This window comes from Nansenia antarctica (genome assembly GCF_963989245.1).
Source record: "Nansenia antarctica genome assembly, chromosome: 7".
Taxonomy (NCBI): domain Eukaryota; kingdom Metazoa; phylum Chordata; class Actinopteri; order Argentiniformes; family Microstomatidae; genus Nansenia; species Nansenia antarctica.
In genome coordinates, this window is record NC_137677.1 from 45353825 (window position 1) to 45367029 (window position 13205).

The 13205-nt window shown below is 41.5% G+C and overlaps 1 protein-coding gene across 1 annotated transcript; it reads right to left on the reverse strand.

Annotated features, from left to right (window-relative positions):
- Positions 1–2897: 2897 nt before the first annotated feature.
- On the reverse strand, positions 2898–9457 carry LOC308161686 (eIF5-mimic protein 2-A-like). The gene is made up of 12 exons (XM_080535732.1): positions 9369–9457; positions 8407–8479; positions 8091–8267; positions 7880–7974; positions 6816–6881; positions 6526–6661; positions 6246–6355; positions 5762–5932; positions 5461–5607; positions 5104–5242; positions 4866–4988; positions 2898–3680 (listed from the first exon to the last, which is right to left on the reverse strand). The coding sequence occupies exons 2-12, from the start codon at positions 8468–8470 to the stop codon at positions 3649–3651; spliced, it is 1260 nt and encodes a 419-aa protein (XP_080391858.1). The 5' UTR covers positions 8471–8479; positions 9369–9457; the 3' UTR covers positions 2898–3648.
- Between the last annotated feature and the right edge of the window lie 3748 nt (positions 9458–13205).

The window sequence follows — 13205 nt, forward strand, 5'->3', positions numbered from 1 at the left end:
TTACTTTAATTCTACATTTCAGTGAAGTATTGACTGAAATATAAATGTACTCTACTCCGCTTCCCCTAGTTATTCTCTTATTGTTGCATTTGTGGCTGAGGTGAATGCATGACATGTTGTGCTATATACACTCACTGAACATTTTATTATTTTTGCTGACCATGTGCATCCCTTCTATCCCTCATCCTCTCTTCTTCTGGCTACTTCCAAGGCAAGGCAAGGAAAGGCAAGTTTATTTGTGTAGCACATTTCATACAACAGGGGCAATTCAAAGTGCTTTACATACATTATTTAAAAATACAGCAAGAGTAAGAATAAGAAAATAAAAATTACAATGAATAAAAGCAAATATAAGAAGTAAATAGATAAAACATTTAAAAAGACAATAGTTAATGTAAAAAAGACATTTGTGACAACAACAAAAAAGACAGAAGTGTTTGTTTTTAATCATAACAGCATGATAATGCACCATGTCACAAAGCAAAAGTCGTCTCAAACTGGTTTCATGAACATGACAATGAGTTCCGTGTTCTTCCCTGTCACTGGATCTGAATCCAATAGAACACCTTTGGGATGTCATAGAACAGGAGATTCACAGGTTGAAAGTGCACCTTGAAAATCTGCAGGAATTGTGTGATGCAATCATGTCATCGTGGACTAGAATCTCAAAATAATATTTCCAACATCTTGTGGAATCAATGCCACGAATAATTGAGGCTGTTTTAAGAGCCAAGGGAGGCCTTGTAAAGTGTCCTAATAAAGTGTTTGGTGAGTGTATTTCTGCTGGCTGAAAAACCATGTCAAGGATGAGCAGTTCCATGCCTGTAGGGTGAGAGGTTCTGCTTGTTTAGTGCATCACAGATGTACTTGTTTAATTAATTCAGTCAATCAAACCTGTAAGTCACCTTACCCGGTGATCCGAAGTAAAGTCGCTGCTAATTGAGAGATATTCTGACAGGCACCCAACATGTTATGGCCCTGCTCTGGCCTTAGCATACCTACAATGGTTGGGGATTTGTTTTTATATGTTCCAAATTACTGTCATAAATGTATCCATTTTCACAACAACCTTGTGATATGAATGCGTTTACTTTATGTGTTGAATTACTGTCTCATTCCATTTCTCTCATGCTTGGCTGAGCTATAATTGCCATTTAAAGTGAAGCAGAAGTTGACCTCTGAGTTGTATCTCAGGCCATGAATAACTCTACTCTAACTCTACTCCACAGTCACCAGCATGAAGTCCTCAACCTGCGCCTTGGACCCCATTCCCTCGTCCCTATTCAAGGCCTGTCTCCTCACACTCTCCTCACTCATCACAAACATAATTAACTCCTCCCTGTCCACTGCTTTGTCCCTCAAGCTCACTGCTATTACCACCGCCACTGGCTTCCGGTCAAGTCCCGCATCACATAGACACAAAATCCTCCTCCTCACCTACAAATCCCTCCACGCCTGCGCCCCCCCGTACTTCACTGACCTTCTCTGTCAACACACCCCTTCCCGGAACCTGCAGTCCTCAGACATGGGTCTACTCTCCACCCCCCGCACCAACCTACAGACCTTCGGGGGCAGAGCTTTCAGTGTGGCAGCTCCCACCCTCTGGAACTCTCTCCCCAGAGCGATTCGCAATGCCCCTACCCTGGACACTTTTAAATCAGCCCTCAAAACCCACCTGTTCTCCAAGGCCTTTGGCCCCTAGTCTAGTTCTGTCAATCTTGTTGTCTTTGTTTCTTTGCTTTGTTTTTCTGTTCTGTCTGTCTGACTGTCTATGAAATCTGTTAAGCGTCTTTGGATTTGAGAAAGGCGCTATATAAATCTACGGTATTATTATTATTATATTCCATCCTCCTCACCCGTCTTCAACACTCCATTGGCATAATCAGCACCACCCTCTCCTGGTTCAACTCCTATCTCTTAGACAGACATCAATAAATCTCAATAAATAACTGTAAGTCCTCCACCACTCCAGTCACCCACAGTGTCCCCCATGGTTCAGTGCTAGGCCCCTTCCTCTTCATCCTGTACATCCTTCCCCTTGGAAAGGTACTCCGCCGCCACTGCCTCCGCTTCCATTGCTACGCCGATGACACCCAACTCTACCTCTCCTCCAAAACCATCTCCCTAACCCCCACTCCACCCTCACTACCTGCCTAAGCGAAATAAAATCATGGATGCAACACTTTTCTGAAACTCAACTGCAATAAATCTGAAATCCTCATCATCGGCCCAAACTCCCTCACCCGTTCCACCCAGACATTCTCACTCAACAATGATGGCTTCACTGTAACCCCCTCCAACCACGTCTGCAACCTTGGCATCATCCTTGACCCCACCCTCCAGTTCCTTCCCCATGCCAACCAGATCACCAAACCATTTTGAGATGAGCACATGGCTTTAACAAAGGGTCTACCCTACCCTAGCCCCCAGTCAGGAGGATCCTTATAGCAAAAGACAAACTATTTAGTTTATATGGTTTATGTGAGTGTGCCTGTGCCAAAATATACTACAGTGTCTAGAACAGCACTATATAAATCTAATGTATTATTATTATTATTACTTTTTTTACCCATCACACCTTGCAAATTACCCATAATGTTTATAGGAATTTGCTTCTCTCTGCCAAATAGGGTAGGCTCTCTCTAAGGCAACTTCCTCCACTATTGAGATCATTCTTACTATGCTGGCTAATCCCATATTCCTGGACTTCATCAATTATGTTTGTTAATCATAAAGTAATGTATGACAAATATAATAGAGTGCAGTCACCTAAATCTCAGGGTAAGATCTCGCATCTGAGTGACATTTGTAGGCTTTTCATATCCATCAGCCTCAAGAGTAAAAAAGAAAAACATCATTACGTTTTACAGATCTGAGAGTAATGACAAACACAAAAAAACAGTAATTTACTTTTATTTTAAAAAGTCAAATTGAAATAAGGGGAAAGAAATAAAACTATTGAATCTAGAAGCTGGCACAGTATGTTACAGAAGATGTTAAGAGTGATTACAGCTCATTTCAATAGGCAATGCCACGAGCACCTTCAATGTAGTAGACTGATATAGCTCCATCCTAAGCAGGTGGAAGGAGAGCTAAAGTCTGTCTCAAAAATATCATATATTAACATTAATTAACAAATGAATGTCACATTGGCAAAAAATGAAAAGGCTTAATGTGGTCAAGAAAATTGTGAACCCTTTTGTGGCAAGACAAACTATTAAAATCTGCATGAACCACTGGCAAACAGGCTTACTGCCATAAAATATGGCTATAAAGAATGCCAGTGGAATGGTCAATTTCAAAAGGGAACAGTCTTTCAAAAAACATGATACAAACAGAGGGGATGGGTCCGGTTGGAGGAGATTTCCCAATGTCTGGCAATATTTCCTCCCATAAAATGAGAAGGCTATAATTATGATTCATGCTATAAGTGTAAACTTTATTAGTTCAGATAGAAAAAAAAAAGTTTTAAAATGAACAGGATGCAAAAGCCCTTACATTACATCTAGACGTTATGGTTTGAGTGGAGGAGGTAGAATAGAAAAAAAATAGAAAGACAAGCACTTCTGTAACAAAACATTCTACTGCTCCTGGTGCTACTTTATTTAAAAAAAAAAAAAAAATGAAGTCTTGGTTGGCTTGAGGTCTTTAGTCTGTCTCTTCCTCCTCAGACTCGGATTCTGGAAAACAGAAGAGATGGCGGTCAACCACATACAGACATGTCCACAACCATTTTCCAACACCAGTATCAAAACCCTAACAAGCTTATAGAGAAATAAGTCAACCTTGCAAATCAGGAAAAAGGATACAATTAAACTTGAGGAAAAGCTTTACTTTAGCCTTAATTATAGTAGAGACAAATACAAGATGTGTCAATGTTATGCCATTGGAATATATAATTATATATATTTTTTAAATCAAACTCTGCCACTGAGTAGAGCTAAAACTACAGGCTCAAACACATTCAACTACAGTGCCCTCCACAAATAATGATTAACGCTACATGCATTTTTTTTTTTTTAAGAATGAACCCAAGGAAACAAGTCCTCAAAACAAAACATCAAGACAGCTGCAATAAAGGTCTGGTAGAGCATCACCACAGACGATACCTAGTGTCTTGTGGGGTCAATGGGTCACAGACTTGCATGTAAAGGATTTTTTAACAAATACTAAACTAAGTGATTCATTTGGACATTATGATTTCCCCCAAAGAAGAAAACATGCTTCCTTTTCCCAATACTTATGGAGGGCACAGTATATAACCCCTTTCACACATGCGTGCCTTCCCAGTATATTCCATGGAATTTCCCTGGTCTGGCGTGTGTGAACGCGACTGACCAGGGACATATCACATTCTGCGATATAGATGCATTACGGAGCACACACCATCTCCTCCCAGCTGTCCTGCATCACGCAGTCAGTAAGGAGAGCCCACAGCGCAGAGTGCATAGCATTGAGTTCTCCCATACTGTGCTTTTGGACTAGTATAGTATGTTTATATCTACGGTAATCAAGTGCTTTAGTTGGGGAGCGAACTTGGTGATGGTAAGCATAATACGAGTTGACTCGCTGTTAAATTAATGTCAAAAATAGGATGATAAATACATAAAACGGAGGTATGATAAATGGCAGATATATATGGTGTATGGCAGTCTCACACGCCTGTCTCGTCCCAGTTCTGCATCCAGTTGAATGCATGACTCAAGTAGATTGCGCAGACCCGGGTCAGAGCCATGTGAAAGGAAGCAACCAGGTAACTGTCGGGCATTTAGCTCATGTGTGAACGGCAAAAATCACTGGCGGACCCGGGTTGGGATTCCATGTAATTTACAGGGAACTATGTGTAAAAGGGGATTAAGACTCACCTTCCTCTGCATTCTTGAGCCATTCCACAAACTTTTTCATTTGTTCCAGGAAAACACTTCTTCCTTTGGCAACATGAGCTTCGGTGTACCACTTCAGAATGGCTTCCTCACTCAAAACATCAGCTGAAAAGAACATGAGACCATCCACAATGCAGTCAGGTGCAGTCACAAATTGGTATAGTTGTAATTCGCCAATGTTCGCACAGAGAGGAGAGATGCCACTCATGGTTATCCTTACCTTTGTAGAGCAGTACCACAATCTTCTGGAAGGACATCATGAAGTGGATGTTGTCATAGCAGTACTCCTGAATCTTCAGCAGCAGGGTGACTTCAGACAAGCCCTGGGAGGTGAACGCCTTCAGGAGAGGGCTGTATTGCTGGAAACAGAGAAACAAGTGATCAATGAAAAGCTATGGTCCAGGTGAGCAAAGTAAACTGGCAACTTGAACAAACGGGGAGACTCATTTGAAACGCTTAATCTGTGACATAAAAGGCAGAACCGTCTCTACACCTACAAAATAACCAGAAAGAAGGGGAAGAGATGTCTTGTTGTCATGTTTTAAAGGGATCTAGATTGAATATAGTCCCGTCTTACCTTCAAGTGTTTGATGGCTTGCTCTGTGACAAGCTCCTCTTTCTTGTTCCACTCCACAGAGCTCATCACACTGGACCACACAATTCCAATCATTGCCTGCTCTGTGATGTTGGTCTTCTTCATCTCCTCCCTGACATAGGCAATAATCTGCAGATAAATGAGAACAGGCATCTTAATAAAAGTGCAGTTCATTTCCACCCCAAGCTAAAATAAAATGTGGAACTGTTAAAAGACCATTACTGAACAGCACAATTCACTTACAGAGTGGTTTCCAAGAAAAGGTTTTGGGACTTAGACTCACATCTTTGAATGGATCACCATGAGACATCATCTCCTGAAGCTCCTCCCGAAGCTCCTTCCGGGCCCCGATGGACTGCTGATTCCTGGCATAGTCGGACAGCTCCTTGAGCCCAGCTTCAGTGAAGTACTTTTCAAAGTGGTCACAATTCCGCTTGTTGGCAGGAAACAGCTCCTGCAAGACACAGGAGAGAACAGGCTTAACCTCCCTCTAACAGATGGCTTCTGTGGCACTTCAAGGCAGGCTTTCCCCCATCATATACCTCCCCCCCACTGCACCCCACTAATTTGCTGATTTAGACACTTTTACGTTGACCCATGGAATGTCAACATGATTTGCGATTATAAAACACCAATATGCTGGGTTGTAACTTTTAACTTTAATGTTTTATGTCCATATATAACTCATAAATTGACTAAATCCTACTTGACCCATCACTTCACACCACAGTAAATAAGAAGTCCCATCACCCAGTAGTCACACTCACCATAAGCCTGTTATCCATGCCGACCTTTCGGAGACTGACAGCGATAGAGTTTATGTCCTTCTCATGGATCCAGGATTTGAAAAGTTTCACAGCAAAGGCTGCAGAGACACCTGGGCAAAGCAAAAGGCGGCGTTCATTTCAGTTTATCTACCAGGTAAAAAGACTTGAATTTCCTGTTTCAGGGAAGCAAATTACATAACTACTGAAACATAACTCTTGACATTTTCACAAGTTAGTCAGGATAAGAACTTATAAGTCTATATATGCTTGTGCAACAAACCTTCTTTGACAAGGTTTTCATTGTAGAGGCTTTTAAGGATAGAGGCCGAAATGTTCCCATTTGCCAGTAGAATCCCAGTCAGCATGGCCAGCTTGTTGCGCTCAGACTCAGTGAACCCCTTCAAAAACAGCAGCAACTGCAGAGCAGAGAATAAGAAAAAAATACATATTTTAACTAAATGTATTTAACACATTGAACAACATTGCTGCAATCATTACCATGGTAAAATTATATCTTTTTATGACAAATGACTGACGAATTATTTTGCACAAGATCAACTATTTACCAACCTTCTTAATCTCCTCTTCAAACCCTTTCTCCAGGTACTTGTAACGCCTGATCAGCTTGTTAAAAACCTAGAAGTTATAAGAAAACATTAAATCACTTTTCTGAAAACCATCCAATTCAATTAGTTTTAGTGTACACTTTAATAATAATAATAATAATTAATAATTCATTACATTTATATAGCGCTTTTCCGAGGCTCAAAGACGCTGACAATATAGGAGATACGGAAAACACAAAAACAACAAGTAACATGGAACACAGAGTCAGCGAACGGGGAGGGGGGGTGGGGGGTGGTAGAGACAGGGGAGGTGGTTAGGGGTAGGGGAGGCTGTTTCATGGTGCGTAGTTCAGGGGTGTACCAGGGGGAGGAGGTGGTGAAGGAGACAGTGATGGTTTTCAGTAGGGCCAGTGAGTCAAGGGAGTCAGAGAGAATGGAGTTCAGCATGGTGGCATAGTCTTCCGGGTTGGTGGGAGTGGAGTCAGTGGGGAGGGCAGAGGATATGGACTGAGATAGAGTGAGTGGGTTGACAGATTTTATGTTACGGAAAGAGATGGTGCGTTTGATGGGGTGGCGCGGTAGGGGCAGGGGGGCAGAGAAGAGGATGCAGTGGTGGTCAGAGAGTGGGAATGGAAGAGGGTGGGGGTTGGATATGGGTAGGGAGGCAGAGCAGACAAGGTCGAGTGTGTGGCCTTTTACATGGGTGGGGAAGTTGATGTGCTGGGTGAGGTGGAAACAATCAAGGAGAGAGAGGAAGTCAGAGGTGAGGTTGGAGTTGGGTTGGTCGACATGGATATTAAAGTCACCGGTGAGTAAGAGACGGGTAGAAAGGGAAGAGGCAATGGTGAGGAGTTCAGAGAGATCAGAAAGAAAAGAGGGGTGTGGCTTCGGTGGGCGGTAGAGTAGGAGTGCAGTTATGGAGTTGGGGAGTGAAAAGGCGAGGTATTCGAAGGATGACATGGGTGGGAGGTTGAGGTCCAGTACAGTGACAGTTAGCAGCAAAAATGGAATGCTGTTTGATATGGTAGCAAAACGTCTGCAGTCATGCAAGTGTACATTCAAATGTACCTGAGCATATGCTTGCATGGTCTCGAGGTCTTCTTGTGCTGTGAAGAGACAGAACTCTGTGCGGGTCATATCATCGGACAAGGTACCCCCTGGGGCTGAAATACAAAGAAAGATTTCATTAAAAATTGCGCAACCTATTTTACACTCACCTATGGCAGTCCCTTCTCCTATTCAAGTAAAACAGTTTGGATCCACTTTAAGGCCCCCTTACCCAGCATTCCGCCGGCCACCAGGATGTCGAAGAGTGTCTCAGCATAGCGGCGGTAGTCAAGTTTGGCGCCAGAGGCATCAAGGAACTTTGCAACAGCTTCCAAATCAGAGCCAGTTTGATTCAAACCTTGTACAATGCTTTCCTGAAACTGGGTAGGGTCAAACCTCTCCTTTTCATCTGTTGAAAGACCATCACTTCATTAATCAAAGACTAAGAAACTCCGATAGCATGACATTGTCTTGACAGTGCAAGAGTGTATCGGTCAATACTGTTATATGTAAATAATCATACCAGTCAGTGATTGCAATAGACCCACCTCTTTTCCTAGTTTTAAAACGCTGGCCTGTTAGCGTTGGCTTCTGCTGCTTTTGATTACTCATAAAAGACCCCTGTGTGAGACAAAAGGAGAGCTGTTATAAGCCATATACTGTATGTGGAGGTCAAGTGGACGTGTGTGATGAGACAGATCACAGATCACGTAGCTAGCTTAGTGTAGCTTCAGAGAAAGAAAGTTGTGACAAGAGTTTTTTGCGTAGGTTGGTGGCCACATAGCTGTGTTTATCATGGAAGTAGATACATTCATGTGGTGAGTGACTGTCTCTGCGAGGCCATCTAACGGATGTCTAACTATGGCCACAGCACAAAAGATCCACTTGACCAAACAGATTAACATCGCGCCTCATCAGCGATCTGCCACACCACCACCAGGCAACCTCCTGTGACACTCCATGTGTCACATTTCTATCAGCTGCCATTCAAACATAGCCTACCATCAAATTAACAGTTACTCATTATTCCAAATAATTAAGCTAACATATGTGGCTATCTAATGTGGAGCTACTGTCTTGAGTTAGCTAGCTGTGCGATGATCTGTTTGCTGGCTAACTTTATTGATAATTCACAGGCCCCGGGAAGCTAACTGTAGCAACCCAAAGAGCTAAGCTAGCTCATGTCTGACATGATGGAGCCTCGTTGATCAGCAAAGCGACCCAACGTAGGCGGCTAAAGACACACTGGCCGGGTAAATACAAACACATCAACTGACACATATTGATCAATATTACGACGTTATATTGATAAATGAGCGACACGTTCATGTGCTAATCAGACAGCAGAAGAGCTGATAGAACCCTGAGAGGTGGCTACAGCTAGTTAGCTAGCAACAGGCGTAACTAAGGCTGTCATATTCTACATTCACAATCAAAAAGCACACCGAATAGTGTGTCCGACGTCGATTTAGCGTTAACCTTCACTACACAACCATGAACGACAGCTCACCGAAATCAAATTTGATCAAAATCAGTCGAAGAAACTACGAAGTACTGCGACACAGCTGGATCCAAAATAATTCAGAGGAAAAGTAAAGGTGTGTTGTGCGCATGCGCAGACTTTGATATGTGAATCGGTCCTCCCTTCTTCTTCTTCGTCTTCTTGTTGGATTTAATGGCAGCTTAACATCCTTAGCGTGGCACTACTGCCATCCTCTGGAATGAGCAAACTCCTACATTGTCTGGGTTTTGTCAGTCCAGTTCTCTTGAGAAAGCTGACCAGACACTTCCTGCCCTGTCCAACTCCACTCAATACGCCCTCCAAACCCTTCTCTTGTCAGTCCTGATCTTTTCGGTCCCTCCATCATTGGACATCATTTCTGATGTATATTTCCTGCAGTTCACAAGTACATGTTCTACTGTTTATTTTACCTGACAATAGTCACATAGTCCAGTTGGATGCTTTCCCATAATGTGGAGAGTTCCGTACAATTAACTGTGCCCTATTGTTAGTCTTGTAATCACCACCTCCTCTTTTCTATTTCCTCCTATTTCCTGTACAGACCAGAACACCTGGATTTATTCAGCATATTTACCCTCTGTAGGCTATACCTATAATACTCATAAACTAAATCCACACTTTCTTTCCTTGCCTTGACTTGAAGTAATCTAAATCCAACACCAATTTTTCATCTCCTGTCCATCCAAAACTTGATTGTACTGTTCCCTCCCTTCGCCAGCAGGCCTGTAGCACTGTTTTGGTTGGGTGATTCTTCACTGTGCCCTCTCAAATGTGTCCAATAATTCACTCGGATCTGCTTTCTATACTCAGAGGCATTTCCTCAGCCTCAATTTGTATAGCACACACAGGTGATGTTCTTGCTGCTCCTATGCAAACCTGAGGGCCCACAAAACTTTCTGTTAACCGGAAGAATGTGTCCAGGACATAAACCAGATGCTTCCCTCAGTCCTGGAACGTAACCGGGAGGCAAAAACTGTTGTGGTTCATGTTGAGTCAAACAACCGCAAACTAGCCTATTCTGAGAAACTGAAAACGGACTTTATACAGCTCTCCACAACCCTTAAGGAATCAGGACTACAGACAGTGATCACTGGTCCACTACCCCTGTTACGCCCAGGTGACATGAGGTTCAGCAGGCTACGGCAGCTCCATTGGTGAAAGCATTCTTTAACATAGAGGATATTCCATTTGTAGTGCATCTTGGACGTGACGGTGTGCACCCAAACAGAAGAGGAGCAGAGATCCTGTGAAATAGGCTCAGACTATTACATTTAAATGCCAGAAGCATAATAAATAAAGTGGACTTTAACACATGGGTTACATACAAACAGACAAACACAGACATTTTGTGATCTCTGAAACATGGCGAAATTTGTCAGTGTCTAACAATGATGCGTCCTTAATGACTATACCACATTTAGGACAGACAGAGAAGGGAGAGGAGGAGGGGTGGCTATTTTTGTCAAAAACTGTTTTTGTATCTGTTCTGCTGTTCTCCACCAGACCAAATCAATATTAATGTTTAGTCCTAAGTGTATGTTTTGGAAATAACTCAAAGTCTATCGCCCACCATCTGCTCATCATAGTACCCATGATAATTTAGCTGCACTTAAATCCTCCTATGTACACTTTTAAGTAATAATAATAATAGGTGATTTATTTTAATCTTGACTGGTTGTCTCAAATCTAAAATCAAACACCTGTGTGCTGGCTTACAACTATCAAAGCTTATCACAAAAACAACTCGGCCTAACTTGAAAACTCCATATAAACTCCAGATAAATCCACCCTGCTAGACATCATCCTAACAAATAGGCCCTATACTGTACATATATATAAAGAGTGGTGTTTTTACAAACAACATCAGGGATCACTATCCAATAGCCTGTATTAGAGATGAAAGGATAAACAAATCTGCTCCACACTTCGCAATCTGGCGTTAGAACTGGTCATAGCACAGTCTCAGCAGCTACACTTGTCATATAAGAATGAACTTGTCGAGAAGAAAAAACATTCAGATTTGTTTTAGATAACTTAAGCATTGGGGTTGTTGCAACATAAAAAAAATAAAAAATCATCATATGTCCCTTGTAGTGAACATCGGGTCTTGGTTTGATCACAGAATGTAATGATGTAATGTAATGATTGCATACATTTTCATGTGGATTTCTGTTAAAATTATTTTCATCTCATGAACATTTTTGCACTGTTTAAGAGAGGTTTCAACTTCCAAAGGGCGTTGATCATTATTTTTCTCATCAGAGACATCAAGATCATTTGTGACTTTGTTGGACTACATAATCTTGAAGAATCTGTCCCCGAACTTATTGAATTGGCTAGAACTGAACTGGGACTGGAAATTGGTTAAAAACGGGAGGTAGAAAGTCCTGTTGTCCCCTACCGAGGACATTGAATAAAAGTTGTGTTTTGAAACAGTTAAAATTACTGTATATTTCTGAAATCTTGCGAAATTTAAGTTAAGACTCTCATATTGAAGGAACAATTTGATTATTAGCAGAAGAAATATAATATCTGCAAAACAATGATCACTTACCTCCCTTGTTGCCATAAAATATGGAACATGGGATACAAGCCATTTAGAAAAAAACTCCATGTGCTCTGTTAGCCACCCCCCCACACATGTGGCATCACTAGAAAGCCCAGGATGTCCTCTTTACAGGACAGTAGGACTCAAATAGATGCATAAATGGTGCTTGACTTAAATGAATTGCCGGGTCATAGGTTTGTTTAATATTTTACTAACAACACACATGCTTTGCGATGATGTCATTGATATCCAAAATATTAATACATTGAGGAAATAAAACAATGCTGATCTTCACTGCAACGGTGTTATGGTCATATGCATTGACCGCAAGAGGACTGCACCCAGACATCTTATGTTGAATTCTGAGTGGATGTGCTTTCTTGCTTCTTAGGAGGATTTTAAGTAGGTAATAGCCCCAGACTAAGTGGTTGGGCTGGCCAGTACTTGAGGTCAAACAAGCAATGGCTCCATTTAAGATGTCATAACTCAGGAATGGATATGCTGACAAGCTAATAACTGAGCACAACTGGCACACCTCCATAACAAAATCACCAGGGATGGTTTTAACCTCATGAAATAAATATCATAGGCCCATTAGCCTCGTAAATTATTGATACCACTTCAGATCCCAAAACCAGGCAGATCAAAAGAAGTCTCCAAATACTTTACAGACCAAAAATGTGAACTGAGTAGCATCTACAATGCACCTTTAGAGCAACAATTACAGGACATGTGCTAATAATAAGGCTACCAATTGGTTATTCTCACCAGAAAATGTTTGTTTCTAATCTCAATGTGGTAAAGTGGTTAGGTTACCATTGTGCTGTTTAGTTTAAGTAACATATTTAGCCTTAGTAGCCTTACAACAGCACAATTGTGTTTAAGTGCATAGTAGCCTACTTTATTATGTGCATTGACTGATTTGAAGAAGTATCAATGCTACAGTACAATAAGTCAGTCCATGCTATTTATTAGCCTGACAAATAATCAGATTAGGCCTTTGGTTTATTTCTGTCCACAGCACATCAGCCATTAGAACATGTTTGTATTAACATAACATGACATGGACTTGTTCATTAATATGTTACATTTGAACTAACAGTATTATGGCGTTTTAGTACAGGCATTATACAATATGACCTCAGACAAATTGCAACAGAAACTCTTTCAACTGTCCTAGTCTCATGGATATGTCCTTCATAACATATCAAAAGTCTTAAGAAATCCAAGTGGTGGAAAGTATTGAAAAATACTGAAACTGGTGATGCCACAATTTC

Bases quoted from the DNA above. Each gene is read 5' to 3' on its own strand.
- LOC308161686 (XM_080535732.1), bottom strand. From the start codon at position 8,470: ATGAGTAATCAAAAGCAGCAGAAGCCAACGCTAACAGGCCAGCGTTTT. The intron at 6,662-6,815 runs GTTGGTAAATAG...TCTGCTCTGCAG, and splicing joins TTGAAGAGGAGATTAAGAAG to TTGCTGCTGTTTTTGAAGGG. The intron at 5,608-5,761 runs GTGAGTCTAAGT...ATTTATCTGCAG, and splicing joins ATGGTGATCCATTCAAAGAT to ATTATTGCCTATGTCAGGGA.